This window comes from Enoplosus armatus, chromosome 5, assembly GCF_043641665.1.
Source record: "Enoplosus armatus isolate fEnoArm2 chromosome 5, fEnoArm2.hap1, whole genome shotgun sequence".
Taxonomy (NCBI): Eukaryota; Metazoa; Chordata; class Actinopteri; order Centrarchiformes; family Enoplosidae; genus Enoplosus; species Enoplosus armatus.
In genome coordinates this window covers 12,046,104-12,061,814 of record NC_092184.1, presented here as the reverse complement: position 1 = coordinate 12,061,814, position 15,711 = coordinate 12,046,104, and the positions used below count along the sequence as shown (strand labels likewise).

Here is a 15,711-nt window from a genome sequence, read left to right as displayed (position 1 = left end):
TCAAAGCAATTATAAAAATAAAAACCTTTGAACTCCAAATCTTTAAAATTTGTAATCATGTTTTCAAATCATAGAGAGCAACAAGTCCAAGCACGGAAGTTTATGTACTGTATTGCCCTAATGCAAACAAGCCTATGTCCTCTGTTGTATCCAATGCAACTATTTGTTCTGTGCAAATGTTGTTGGGCGATGCAACATCTATTGTATAAATTGGTGCATAGTCATGCTTGACATGTTCACAGGTAACATGCACAAACATAAATGTACAGTTAGAATTGTTCCTGAACTAAAACACATCTTGGTTTTAAACAATGAAAGGAATATTTACACACAATACAAATAAAGAAACACCACTGAAAAGAGAAGGAAGACTTACATTTGATCTTTGAAAAGATGAATCCCATCAATTAAAATTAGCTGTTTGATTATACTACACATTCAAATGATACAAAGAAAGACATTCCCTCTCTGCTTAAAACCCAGTTCTTATTTTTTTGCTTCATAGTCAATGTAAGCAGTTTGGACAGTACATCACAGGGACAAAGATAACAAGTATCTGTACAATCAGTCTAGGAAGCCATTTGGAGGGACTCAAAGTTTCCAAGTACATTTACACATTAAGCAGAATATAGACAGTACACTGCCAGACTAGAAAGACCATTCACTATTAAATAGTGGACATTTCTTACAGGAAATGCATGCTGTCAGATCCAACCATGGATTATATGTGATGTTTCACTTACATTGTACAGACTATATCTTTCTCTAGAAATAGCCCAGAATAAAATTTATTTGACTGTAATAAGGGAAACCTACTGGTCTGTGAACACGGGAACAAACAATGGCAAGTATTTATTTCCTTGATCTTCTGGCTGTTTGTGTAATTGAACATCATCAAGAATCACTGCTTGATCGTCAAGCTCATTTTAGGTTATGGTCAGAGCTACAGTCTGAGCAAAAAGTAGACCTCAGGCTCTGACGCAGAGTGGTTGGAGTCAGAGGCTGGAAGAGAGTCATCGGTATAGTACCGATCTCCATAGTTATCTCCATAATTTCCATAACGTAGTGATGTACAAGCTCCTTCAGGAAGTCCCCTGTCCTCCAGCTGACCAAGGTAGCCTGCTATGTAAGAACCAGTCGAGTGTCTGTTAGCTGGTGGATTATGTGAGGCTGGTTTATTCCTCAATACCACCCCACCAATGCTCGCAGTACTATTGATCACCACACCTGCCCGAGGCTTTAGAGCCTCTTGCTGTCTTTCGCGGGCACGGCTGTTGATGTGACGTACTCTGCTTTGGCTCCGAGAAGATAGGCGACGGGTGAGGAGTGGAGGGGAATCATCTACATCCCTGGGAACAACAGGAGCTACACTTGTTGCCTGTGGCTGTGACAGTGGGGATTTTGCTTCCGGACGTAACTGAGGAGACTGGGGCTTATCTCTGTCATTGTCATCGCCCTCCAGACTGACCAGCTTACGTAGCTGTTCTGTAAGTGGATCACAAGACTGTGATTGGAAAGTTAATTCCCCCATGGTGCCCACCCTCTTTTGCTTCCTCATATGGGGAGTGATGAAACTGCGACTAATAATATGGTATTTGCTCTGGAAGTTGCATGATATGTCTTCAGAGGTCAGGTCTCCTAGGGACTTGGACTTACATGGGCTTGGGGCTGTGGAGTCAATGGTATCAGACTGGGGTGGAGTTGATAAAGGGCCAAAATTTGAGTGCAGTGGAACTCCGGATTCAGGCTTTGACTGGTGCCTTGTATTGATGAGAGAAACCTTTTGGTTCCATGACTGCTTTGGGGTGTATGATTGTGTTTGATGTTGGCAGTGTGGTTGGGTGTTTTGAGGAGCTGAAGACTCCGATGAGAGTGTAATGCAGTCATAGTCCAGGTGGCTGTACACTGCATCGCAGTCCGAAGAAGGGGAATACAGCCCTCTATCTCTGCAGATGTCTGTAGACACAACAGATGGGCCAGGGAGGCTTTCAAAAGATGAGAAACCACTGTGGAAGCAACTTACTTGCTCCCTTTCCATCTGTTTATACCTTAGCCTATCTTGATGAGACCTGTTTAGGATCTGGCTGCCACTATAGCTCCTTTGTTGTGTGCAGGAACTGCTGAAGTCTCTGCTGTTGTTAAAGGCCTCAGAATTGCTCTGAGGAACGGGGTAGCTGTTCTGACGCAGCGGACTAGGATTGGAGGGTCTAGAGTTGACAGGTCTGTGGAAGGGAGAAGGCTGAGAGTTGTTCTGGGGTTGGTGGTGATTAGACAGTTGATAGGAAGGTTGTTTTATTGGGGAAGGACACTGTGAAAATGCTACATGAGATGCATGTGATACGTACTGTTGTTGAGAATCACGGTATGATGAAGGCTGTTGTTGGGAGTAGTTGGGAGTGGACTGGTTTTGATAAATAGCATGACGTTTGGTTGGACTTATGAGCCCCTCCCATTGGCTGCCATGTCTCGGCGAAGTCAGCATCATCTCCAATGGATCCTCATCAACATTTATCTCCACTTCTGCAAAACCATTGCCAGCTGAGTCATGGGTAAACTGGAAACAGTCATTGTTTACAGAGGGGACCATGTACTTTTTGGAAGTACCCCGCTCTATCTCTGGTACTGGTGCTGGAGGATCGTACACTTCCTCATATACACTCTCTTCAGCCTCCTCAATTTCTTCAATCCTGCCCCTCTTTCTGTGCATATCATCCCAGCCCACATTGTGCCCTTTCCCTAAACCCTGAACCACCTTTGCTGGGGAGGACCCCAAGCTTTTTGAGGGCGTGTTCTCCATAGTGTCTGCCTGAACATGGACTGTCTGTTTGCTCAGGTTGTACACCGATACAGGCAACAGCACCTCCTCATCCAGAATTGTGTAGACCTCCTCAAGCTCAGCAGTTTCTGGGCTGGAGAGGAGGGTTGGACCAGGTGCATCTGCCAGGGAAATCTTGCACGGTGAAAGGATTTCATGTTTTACATGATTTGTTTTTTGAGCTACTTTTTGGGGACTTATTAGGTGTTTCTTGTTAGTTAATACAGTGTTGGTGTTGAGAGGAGATCCTAAATCTTGCAATGCTTGAGGGGTGGTAGGCCTGAAGTTTGAGCGACGGAAAGGGGTATGATCATGAGATGATGTGAGATCGTTTTGGTCTACAGTGCTTTCACACTGACCAATCAGAGCGGAAATAGAGCCACATGTGTCTTGGTCATTGCCTAAGGACACAGCATCAATGAGTCTGGAGATGGTGCTGTCATGCAAAGTGCTGGAACTCTTCAGATCAAAGTCCATGCTGACAGGGGAAAGAGGGGCCAGGGTGGAGGGGACAGAGGAGGACGACGAGGAGACTGAAGGTGCAACTGTGAATGTTGTGCTGTTAGATGATGTTTCTGGTTTATCTGATCTAATCTGGTTGTTCGTGGAAGGTGAGATGAAACAGTTTTTCTCTGTGCCTGTGGAGATGATCTTTGATTTGCTGACTCCATTGTCTTCTGACTGGTAATTGGCATAATCTTGTTCCTTTCTTACTCCTCCTCCACCAATAACCAGATAAGAAGCCTCCTCTGATTTGTTAAATTCTTTATGTCTGTTGATGTACGTCTTAGAAGGGGAGGAGGTGTTTGGTTCAATAGAGAATGATGATTCGATGAAAGGGTCCAAAGAGGAAGACCTGGGTCTGTTGAAGGGGCAAGCTCCTGTGGAAACAAATAATTGAACAAAAAGATTAATAAAGATAGGCATATGATGTAGAACACCAAGCCAACCAACGATTAAATGACAACAATTAACAGCCCAGCCAATTCAAGGCAATAGCAATACACAGACAAATGGATCACCAAGTACAACTGTGAAGGGGAAGCTGGAAAATGAGGCTGTGGAGGTAAAAAAAAAAAAAAAGGAAGAATCCATGTTGGCGAGCATCAGATTAGGAAAGAGATGGTCAAATGGGACTGGTTTGGTCAAATGGGATCAAATGACACAGCAATATATTTCTCAAACCACTTTTGAACAAAATACACTGGGTGGACGCAATACTGGTATGTTTTTGAACAATGCAACCTTCAAACAATATGTATTTTAGATTACCTGCAGGATTATCCTAGTCAGTTCTCTACTATAAAGAAGAACAACAAATGAAGATGGGACAGAAAAGTCATGTTAAGGTATCATGGAGAGTAGGCTGTAGTCTGTCAGTTCACATGGTTACTGTTCATGAGTTTTAGATAGTGGTAGCAGGATAAGTAAAGCAAAGAGAAATTAGAAAATGATGCATTTATCAATGGGCAAAGCAATTCAATACAGAATTCTACTTTAAGACATGTCAATTTCAAGCATTTAATCACAAAGTATCATAAAGTTTAAAGAAATTACGTGAATAACACATCATAACTGTTTCCAAATATTGACTCTGTTAATGCCACAGATTGCTGTGGCTTAGTTTGTGTAAGTAGCAGATACTTGAATCTGCAAATTTCTTAAGGCAATTAAACTAGAATGGATGTAATTTGGGTGTAATTTGCATAATTCCAAAATATATTTAATTCTTTGACCTGGATGAAATGAAAAATACCCACCAATGACAGTGTCTGCACCCATATCATGCTGTTCCTTGTTTGGGGAGCAGAGGGATAGCTGCCCTTGCAGAAGCCTGTCTAAGGGCATGGAGATAGGTCTGTGGGTGAGGGGGGCTTGGGGCTGGTGTCGCTTCTCCAACCCTCCTCCTTTCCCTGGCATTCCCTCTCCTCTTGCTCCCGCACCTGTGCATTTCTTTTGGTCTGATATAGAAGCCACTGACTCTGATAGCGCCGTCTTGGTCTTCTTCCGTCCCTTTGCTGGGGCACTGGCTGTGCGCCGCAGGAGGTGATCACTGATAGATCGTTTCCGAAGGCCACTGGAGTTTGCATCCACAGAGGACTTGGAAGAACGGTTAAACAAACCCCGGATACCTCGCAGCTGATGACCCTGAAGACAGGAGGAACAAAACAGGAAGAAAATAAGAAGGGAAAAAAATATATCAGCCAAGGTGCACTCCTGACATAGACTGAACACAACTTTTTCACACATTAGAGTTAAAGTGTTAATTTTTATGAAAACAATGAAAATGTACGCAATGTACTGAACTTAGTTTACAGCAAATGCAATAATTGCTTGCTGCTTTTATATGCATTGACTATAGATGGCGCCCTTACTCCTTAAATTACCGCAACAAACAATCCGCAAGAAGCCGTTGTGTATTATGCATGCATGCTTACATTGCATATTATTCCATCTTTGTTGAAAATGAGACAACAGTGGAAAAAAATGTTTTTGAATAACAGTGACCTCATAAGCAAACTGTATGACTCAGTGGTTTAATGTCACACACAAACAAGATACGGCTGAACACAAACAGCACTTTTGCATCATGCATTACTGTTTCATGCAGCACCACACAGAACCTAGGGCATCAGGATACCTTGTTAGATCCTAGAAAGTGCATTATGGTAAAGCTGGGGTTCAGGACTAGAGGGCTCCACTAGAAAGACAAAGGATTGAAGGAGCATAGCTTAAATGGATTGATGTGTTGAGAGAAACACATTTTTTTATGTTTACCTCCAAAATATAATCTCACTTGACAAAGAGGTTCACAGGGGTGATGCTACAATAGACTATACAGCACTTACCTTCCCATAGACATCATGCACTGACACATGCACAAAGATGGAAGCCTCAGTCAGCCCCTCCAAGTAAACATGTCTGTAACCTGTTGTTAAGAGATGAAGGAAGAAAGCATGTGAGCGAGAGAGTGAGTGATAGAGTGAGTCATAGAAAGGAATAGCTGTCATCAGACTGGTGATTGTTTAGTAGATGCCTGAGGGGAGGGCATCAGGAGTTCAGGGACAACTCTGATGGACGTGGACAACAAAAATAACCTGCCAAGCCACAGGTCTTTTACTTTACAAATCAAACAAATCATGGTTCACTAGACACAAGATAATGTGCCCCACAGCCATAGCTCTGCCAAAGCCATGAGGGAAATGATGTGTTTAAGAGTGAGTGAGTCTGTCATCTATTTGTGTTAAATAGCAGAACTATAATGATTCTAACTTGCAGTGACAAACTGTGTCCCCTCTTAAGTTCATGTCATTTACACAAAAAAAGTTCCTTTTCTCAGATAAAACTGAAAACACTGAAAAATTCTGCACAGACCAGGCATCAGGCTGCTGAAGGCAACAGTCCGTTGACCAATAAAGTCTCGTCCAATTGGGTCATGGTCCCAAACAAGGAAACGCACCAAAGCAACCTCAGCCATGTGAAGTGTGAAGGACAGGGTCTCCTCCCATACTGGATTAAAACCTAAGGAAAATATACACATATATGATCATTATAGTTAGGATCTGTTTCATCAGGATATATTTAAAGCATATCTATACATCCAAAACACACACACACACACACACACACACACACACACACACACACACATATATATATCAAGCATATATATACATCCAAAAAACTAGGAAAGATGGAATTTGTAGAAAAGAAGTGTCAAATTATGTATTTCATGGATCAATGCCCTTCACACTAATCTTATAATACTGTTGAGCTCCCAGGGTTCCATAACCTTTCCTAGAGGAGGCTTCTCCCTTCCCCCTGCTGGGTGCCCTCATTTGGAGACATGTTAGGGGTGACACCAGCAGACCCATTCGGTCTGCTTCCTTTATGCTTCTAATTAATTAAACTGACTTTTGATCCCGGCAGTGCTCCACAGCCAAAAGTGAAATGCAGCACCTGCGGCTATGGCATCGTTTAATCTCGGCTCTATTTTTTTAAGGAATGATGGCAATAATTATTGGTTCACAGAATGAGATGACATCACATCGTATTTTCTTTTGTTTATGTGCCACACATATAGTATTTACTATAGTATGCATAGTGTAATATACATATAGTATGTGTGTGGCACTTTTCAGAGGATAAAAAAGTAAAATGCAAAAGCAACAAAAATAGGTAAGTGATTCAGTATAAAAATGAGGCATAAAAGTCATAAAAGTTACAAAACAACAATGAAAAGGTCATAACATAATATTAAGGCATTATGAAACTAATAAAATAATTTAGAAAATGGCACAGATATGGTCGTCCCATTTATCCAAACCTTGGTTAAGTCCTTGCAAAGTACCTGAGTCCTGGGAGCTGGATTAGATTGGACTGGATATTTTTCATCTACATTTTTAAACTGCCAGGACCTCAGGTTACGATCTATGCTATGTATGTAAAAGGTCTGCAATATAGCTTGTTGCCGTTCCCTGATCAATAAAATGTTTCCTCAATAGGCCTTTTTTACCTGCAGACATTTTTACTAGGAAAAGCTTGGGTGTTACTAACATTAACAATTAATTAATAATTAATGATTAACATCGGTGCTTTTCCTACTGTGGCATGTCAAAATGTCTGATGTGAAAAAAGTCTATTTTGAAAATACAGTAACAGGTACTTAGTGTAAAGATGCTAAAATTGAAGAAACCTGATCTTCTCTATAGCAGTTCCATTTTGTCTAACAAATGCAGGCCTGGTTAGATGTGACATAAATACTCATTACCCCACCAACAGGAATTAGACAGTCATGTGTTAGAAGTAAAACTAGTAGCAGGAAGCAGATAAGGCCATAACTTTTAGAATTTAAAGTAATTCTTCAACCTGCAATAACTGACTTAACTAACTGACAACATTGGCATATCACCACCTTTTATGTTGATATGGTGAACCTGTTAGCAAACTGATTATTTACACATCAAGCAGTAACGAAGCAACGTTATCATCCATTTGGAGTCGTGTTTCTGTCCATGTGATGAATGTAAGTCCAATATTCACTTTTGTTTTAGCTCTGTTTTAGGACTGCACCTACTCCTGAGGGAAATATCTGGCTCTTTAGCTGCTAAATGCTCCACTATGTTCCCTAGCTAGTTGCGTACTTTGTCTGTTTGATGTTTTGGAGTATGTAGTGTATGTGTTTTTAGAACTTTTTCACTGAAAACAGCTGCCTGCTGCAGCCAAAAACGACGCTATGAGAGCAATAAAGCTCCGTAAAGCTGCAGACTCAGGTAGGTTCATTACTACAAGTGGCCGCTTTCACATTGTCACATAGTTTTCACATTGTCATCGGATACATTGTTATTATAATATCGATTATATCCGCTTGTGCAAGATGACTTGATAAAACATCACTTGTGGCTCAGTGAGTGTATAGTATTGCAATATTGTTCAAATTGATCTGTGCATGTCTAACCATTGTCATCAACAACACGTGTCTGTTCCTTGTAGCAATCAACTGGCAGACCAATGATCTCCACTTCGACGAATGGATCAATAATCTGATAGAGGAGAAAGGGAAATAAAATGAATCATATTTTACACTGTATATATTTCTGCTGAGAACAAGCTGAAAATCTCAAAGAGAGAGACAGATAGAGAATGTGAGCACACAGTGTTTTGTGTTTTGGTGTGTTTATACCTCTCCACGGTCCCCCAGCATGGAGTCCGGTGGTTTGGGCAACTGCTGTCCACTAATGATCTTGAGAATGAGTTGCTTCTTGGGGTAAGCTGGAAGCGGGTCATCACTGAATGGGTTGAAGGAGCCTGGAGGGAATGAAAGGCAGCAGAGCACAAACTTTGATTTATGTCATCACTCAATCCTCTCTGATTATTCTGTTCCAGGTTCCCCATGTTTGTATGCAAAATGTGTAGTGGTGAAAATAACAGATATACACCCACTTCCAAAACAGATCAGATAATGTTGGCTTGTGTGGTTACAGTTCCCATCTACTAGAGAGAGCACATTTTGTATGCTCTCAATACGCATTGCATCATAAAGAGCTGCATCATAAACCTATGAAAAACATGCCTCTGCTTTATTGTGTAGAAAACTCCTTTGCTGGTAACAGTACTGTAAAATAATGGCCATGAGATCATCTTTGTAATCGCATGTGGTGCTGAAAAAACATTCCTGAAATTCACAACACTTGGACAAATTCAAGTAGGCATCCCAAAGTTTTCAAAGTAAGAGAAAATATGTCACATTGAATGACAGGAAAATGTATATAATGCGATGCCCAAGTTGTCACTTATTTCTATTTCCTGTAATTGTGTATCAATAAATACAAGTCGTGTGTCTTCTTGTGTTTGAATATTTCACAATCTGAAAATATCTTATAGGTTCAATGGAGTATGCAGATACAAAATATATTATACATGCAATAGTGTGAAATGTTTTTATTAAAATGGAAAATCAAATATTTATGATATATAATAATATATAGGTTACTATACACTTATCTTTAACTGCATAACAATACCACATTACAAGGGCTGAGAGGTGCAATTTAGGTACAAGGTACAGCGTGTCACAACATACCAATATAAATGAAGTATTGTGGTGCTACAGAGATGCCTTGCCTATAAATCATAGTCTTCAGATGTAAAGGAACATGCTTGTTTGGTACAGTGTTGTTTTTTCAGTGAAAATGAAATTCAAAAATTCCCACTAAAATCACTGACTCATCATGACTCACAATCGCAATATCTGTCAAAATAATCACAATACACAATCTGTTTCTATTTTTGTATACCTGGTAATTTCTTATAAACTAAGACACTAACATTGCTCCCTTAATGTGACAGAAGAAAAAAAATTGGCTGGGGCAGGCAGGGATTCTTTGGATCTTGGATTTCTTGACGCTGTTCATTTCTGTGCAGATAAAAACATTTAGTTCCATCTATTTTTCATTAGCTTGTGTTCTTTTTATTTATTTCTGTATTTTAGGCATTTAATCTTCACAAATGCCTGTTTCGACTTGCAGAAATAATAATCACAATACAATTTTTTGCATATCGTTCAGTCCTACAGCATTGTCCACTTTCTGATGTAACCTTTACATTTAAGGTCATCCACTATGGTTCCATTCCTGGACATACCTGTGCTGTCCCTAAGCCTTAACTTATTATTTCATACCTCCAATCACAATAAATAAACACTGATTTGCCCGTCACTTTTTATTTGTATGAACAAACACTGATTTGAATGCATGTATTTCTGCTTGCATGTGTGTGTGCCGTCTGTTTGCTGCAGTACCTTTACACATGGGAGGGGGCTTGAGGACATAGCCAATACCTCCATTCACCATGAATTTGGCTCTGTTGAGCTGCATCATCCTGCCCTCTGTCTGGTAGTTCAGAGCAACTGAAAGGGAAAATAAGAAATCATTTTTAATTAGTTACAAAATGTCACTAAACCTCTACCCACATATGACATTCATTTTTTCAATTACTATCCAGATATTGGTGTAGTACATAAAGTGTTAAACTCACTGAGGATGCTCAAAAATCATATTAGGAGACTGATTTGTCACTCTAGTCCTCATTGTTTTTAGATTTTACCAAATGTTCCTCTGGTTTATTCATTCATTTATTCATTGAGCCTGTGTGTCTATACAACCTTGAAATCTTAATTAGAAACAGATGAGGAAGGAAACAAGCAAAAAGAAAGTGGAAACAAAGAGGATGAATCACAGCTGCTTCAAAGATAATCTAGCTCAGAGTTTGCCATTTGTTTATGTATTTTATTTCTCTCCTTTGTATCTGTTTCTATTTTTGTATACCTGGTAATTTCTTAGAAATTAAGAGACTAATATTGCTCTCTGAATGTAACAGAATTTTTTTTTTAATTCGCCAGGACAGGCAGGGATTCTTTGGATCTTGGATTTCCTGACGCTGTTCATTTCTGCATAAAACATTTAGTTCCATCTATTTTTCATTAGCTTGTCTTCTTTTTTTTATTTCTGTATTTTAGGCATTTAATCCTCACAAATGCCTGTTTCGACTGTAGCCCCACAAATAAACTCGCAGATACATACAGCACACACACACATATACTGTATCTTGCACAACTGAGTTCACAATCATAGCCATTGGCCTCTGCACACAAGACCACTAGCAAACTACACATTGTCATATGTGTAAATGAGGTGCGTGGTGTTCAGGAATCTGTTTGAAATCTGTTTGTGTGTGAGTCAATTCATGTGTAAAGACAGGTATGTGGCTTCAGGCAAGGCACCTGGTGTTTTCATTAACAGACGACCTCCATGCAGGTCACAAGCTTAGAGCAAGAGATAGCTGTCTTACCCAACTGACAGCCCACGTTCCAGTAGAACTGGGGGTTGAAATTGGACGAGTCGATGCGGTAGGCTGAGGGATAAATCCGTGACAGCTGCCTCTGGTTAAAAGTCAGGAACTGTTCGGCTCTGTGATTGACCAGAGATTGGGCTCTGGTCTCGCTGAATGACAGAACGTCACCTGGAGTGCCTAAAGAGAAACATGGGTTAGGCACGAGAAAATGTCTTCAAGGAAAAGACTGCAATTTGTTCGTGTGTGAAGGTGTAAAAGCTTTGGTGTTTCACCTTCATTCAGACACTCCTGTGAGGCAACAGAGTTGGTGAACACCACCAGGTTTGACAGATCTCTACTCAGTTTCATCGTCTTCCTCTTCCTTCCACCCCTAAAACAATTGCCAGATGACAGAAGACAATTGCAAGAGAGGACAGAGGAGAGTGAGTGAGATCATGTAAAGATATATGAGACAGGTAAAGTAAGAAATTTGTGAAGTGAGACGTGCATGCACTCATATACCTGTTTAAGCATTTACAGTGGCAAAAGCATAGCAGGCAAGAGAGGATTGTTTAGTGAGGCAGCTTGCAAACCGCAGGAAAGAGCATCAAAGGCAAAAAGCTTAATAGGGACCAGAGCGCATGCAGTGCAGCAAGACTCACACACATTCCCGCACACATACAACTACACACACACACAGTCATGCACACGCAGTATTGCACAAAGACAGTCAGTCACGTAGCCACTCAGACGCATGCTTGCAGGAATCTTCACTGTGACAGTTCCCGAGGACATGCATATATGAATATGCAACCAGGAACAGAGACAGGGAGAACAAAGAGAGACAAAGGCCTTATACACAGAGAGCGACTGGGCGAGGGAGGAAAATATAGCTGGATTTCCATACTTCTTGCCCAATGTTCACTCACAAAGAAAGAGGAAAAATGAGACAGAGATGGACAAAGACTGTGTGTGAAAGAGAATTGGGATATATTCATGCTGCAGACAAAAACAGATTCAATTAGACTGTTTCCCCCTCATTGGTGAATCAGATCTGCTTTTTTTTAATAATAGTGTGCACATGGAAAAGTACATTGATTCTGACACACTGAATTCTGGTTTGGGTCTCTTTCATATATGGTCTGAAATTTGGAGAAAATCTCATTTTTGGAATTGGAACATCTCAACACTGATATGACAGCTCAGGTGGCATTTACTGGATGTTACTCCAATGCAACGTTTTTTCTCATGACTCCATACTGATACATTTATATCACAACTATAGCTATTGGTTATTTTTTTGATTAAGATGGTTTATACAAAACATTTGATCTGTTTATAAAATATAGCACATTGTTATAGATTAAACTACCTAAAAGTATATAGAGCAGTTAAAATCAGCTCCACTTTGACCAACTACAACATTAAGTGTTTATGTAGAGTCTTTGTAACTTTTGCTGAACAAGTAATAATTATGGATAAAAGTAAATGATAAATACATAGTGTAACAGTAGCACAAGTAGGGAAGAGTCAAAAGTCAGCAAATTGACTCAGTAATGTCAGTTATACAAGAATATCTGTCTAAAGATTGCTGTCATTAGCTAACATTAGCCACTGGTCATACCAGACCAAATAATGCTGCAGCAGCAAAACCCTAGAGTGTATTAAAATGAGCAAAGGTGTGTTTTATTACTAATGCATCAAATATAATCATCTAATATCCAACAGAAAAATATTACATTTACAGGGCTCAGTCTGTATAATGGGTGCTTTCAATTTTGATATGTTACATTTTGTTGCCAGTACCACTTTCCTTTCACTTAAGCAAACTTTGTAAGAGTATTTTTGTGTGGTACTGCTACTTACTAAATAAATTGTCTTATATTTCTTCAACCACTGCTCACAGGAGAATGGCTTTTAAAGAAAATATTGAATAAAAGAAGCAGCCACAGCTTATATACAATAGACACTGCTATGAGCCACTGGAGCTTCGTGACAACACCATATGTGATGCCTCTAGTCTTGGCCTCAATTTCATTCATCCCGGGTGTCCTGTCTTGGGTCTTTTGCACTTGTGAGTCAGTTCAGTAAAGTGACTTGCTACGTTAAAAATATCATGTGAACAGTCCAAAAAAAATAAAAAATCTGACCTGAGCAGGAAGTCATAACTGAGCAGCAAGGCTTACAGAGTGAACATAGCCTAGCATCCCTGCTGTCCTTCATTTACTATGAGATATTTTAGATGATACACAAAAGGAGAAAAAATCAAAACCAATCAGGCTTCTGGGGCATCGCCCTGGATTGTTCAACGCTCCCTGAAGTCAGCAACTATCAAACCTCTCAGTTGTCAGGGATTGTCAGTGTTGTGGTGAAGCAGGTCAAAGGTCACCTGTTGAACTGTCCTCCAGCCTCCCTCCCAGACCCCTCCTGACCGTCCTCCTCCTTGTCCACACTTTGGCATGACAGCCTGGATTTGGAGTGCCTCTGGACAATGGACACACACACAGGAATATATAAACACACAGTTTACACTGCAATGAAGGTTTGCTTACTGGCTGAAAAGCAGAAAAAATATTGCCTTTATCTGTGTCTTCAGTTGAAAATCTGATAAACGTAGTATTCCCATTATACATGATACTGCCTACACACAAACTCGCAGTATAAGAGTTTTTTATTGGGAAAGGGTTGTTGATAATATGTCTTTAGCAAATTGTATGTGTTTCTGTGTGATTCATAGCGAGTGTTGTAGTAGCAGTTTGAGCGTGTGTTTGTGCATGTTGGTGGGTGTTCTAGGTATAGCTTATATAATTATAGCACGGATGCATTTGGTGAAATGTGAGTTATTTCTGAGAGAAGCAACATCTCTATTAGGGCTAAAGTGGAGTTCAGAAGAGGATGAGGGTCGCGGTAATTACAGGGTTTCGGCTGTGTGCCAACAGATTACATGCACCCATGCATGCGCGCATATATACACACACGTGGGAGGATGCATAATATGCAAAGAGGGAGACATAAAAGAATGAAGAGGAGATGTGAGTGGGAAAAGGAGGTGAGGAGGGTTAGAGGAAGGTAAAAGAAATGGATGGAGGAAGAGTGGGAAATAACCAGGCTGAGAAATGAGGGAAAGTAGAGAAAATGTATGTAACAAAATCAACCACTCCAAACAAACCTACAGTAAATTATGCAGTAAAATGAATGGCCTACAATATTAACAGCTGTCTGACGAACAAACACATACCTTCAAGAAATCAAGACAGCACATGCTTTAGATCTGCATGTGTAATTCACAGATATGCATAATGCACGCATTGATCTGCAGTGTGGAATTGGAAGATAAGTGTGGAAATCTTAATTATGATCCTGCTACCTACCACACGCTGAAGATAACTCTACAAAGGGTGCTTTGCATATGCATTTTATGTGAGTAACTTTAAGGAAGATTTATCTACAAGAGAACAGTGAGGAGGCTTCTTTGTTGCTTCCCATATTCGATGCTAATCAGTTAAAGAGACATATCACACACAATGTGTAAACAATACACTCAGTGGCCAGTTTAATGGAAACTCCAGGCAAATGCTCCTTCACTTGTCTTGCATTTTTTGAATATGGAGAATTTGATGGTGTAGTTACCCTTAAAATAGTAAATAGTTTGACATTATGGGAACTATGTTTAATTTCTTTCTTGCTGCAGAATAAATGAGAAGATTAATGTCCCTCTCGCATCTGTATGATGAATATGAAGGAGGACTAACCGGAACACGGTTAGCTTAGCTTAGCATAAAGACTGGATGCCGGGGCTAAAAAGCTAACTTGGCTCTGTCCAAAGGTAAAAAAATCAAAATAATGTGGCAGCACCTCTAAAGCTCACTAATTAACATGTTATATCTTGTTTGTTTAATCGTACAAAAAGTGTAAACATAACAAGTCTTTGTTTTACGGGGATTATGTGATGGACTATTTCTTAGATCAGATCATTTTTGGTCTTCAAGGTTTTCCTTTGCCTGGAAAAGTCCATCTCAGTGCAACCTTTGGGATGCAAACTTTGCTGGCCATATGCTCCATTTGAAGAACATGGCCCATCTATCACAGTCCCCTCAGTTAATTAGTGGTCCTCCACAAAAACAAGCTGCTGTTCTTTTACTGTTCTATCAGAAGAGCCATGACACGCCAAGCAAAAAGCTCCCATTATTGGGATGTCGTTGCTAAGTTTCTCTTGTATTTTGTGGTGTTTCCAGCACCATTGCCTCTAGTCGGCTCTTACAGTGGCCCTTCAGCTAATTGAGCACGCTAAATCAGCAGCCAGACCATCATGAGAGAGTTCTGTCTGTTCAGCCAAGAAAATCAGTAGTTTTCCCCAGATAGTGCGACTCCCCTATTTTTTCTTCAAGTAAAAGACAGTGTTTGTTCTTTAAGGCCAGTTTGGTGTGTCAGGATCCAAGCAAGGTGTCAAGTAGAGCAAAAAGTACGTTGGATGTCCAATAGACATCGTTAACAAGGTCTGTAATCCTTGTTCTATGAAGTAGCAAGTATTTCATTAACAACCAACCTGAAGCTGAACTAACCCA

General features: G+C 40.2%; 1 protein-coding gene across 1 annotated transcript in view; it reads right to left on the bottom strand.

Annotated features, from left to right (window-relative positions):
* Positions 1–943: 943 nt before the first annotated feature.
* plch1 (phospholipase C, eta 1) overlaps positions 944–15,711 on the bottom strand; it is a 58,377-nt gene continuing 43,609 nt past the window's right edge. Inside the window, exons 14-24 of the mRNA XM_070905529.1 lie at positions 13,536–13,630; positions 11,440–11,537; positions 11,165–11,344; positions 10,116–10,223; positions 8,499–8,623; positions 8,274–8,358; positions 6,191–6,337; positions 5,665–5,744; positions 5,457–5,516; positions 4,576–4,963; positions 944–3,696 (exon numbers count right to left, since the gene is read on the bottom strand). Coding sequence (XP_070761630.1) covers positions 944–3,696; positions 4,576–4,963; positions 5,457–5,516; positions 5,665–5,744; positions 6,191–6,337; positions 8,274–8,358; positions 8,499–8,623; positions 10,116–10,223; positions 11,165–11,344; positions 11,440–11,537; positions 13,536–13,630 — 4,119 coding nt within the window. The remainder of the gene's footprint in view (positions 3,697–4,575; positions 4,964–5,456; positions 5,517–5,664; positions 5,745–6,190; positions 6,338–8,273; positions 8,359–8,498; positions 8,624–10,115; positions 10,224–11,164; positions 11,345–11,439; positions 11,538–13,535; positions 13,631–15,711) is intronic.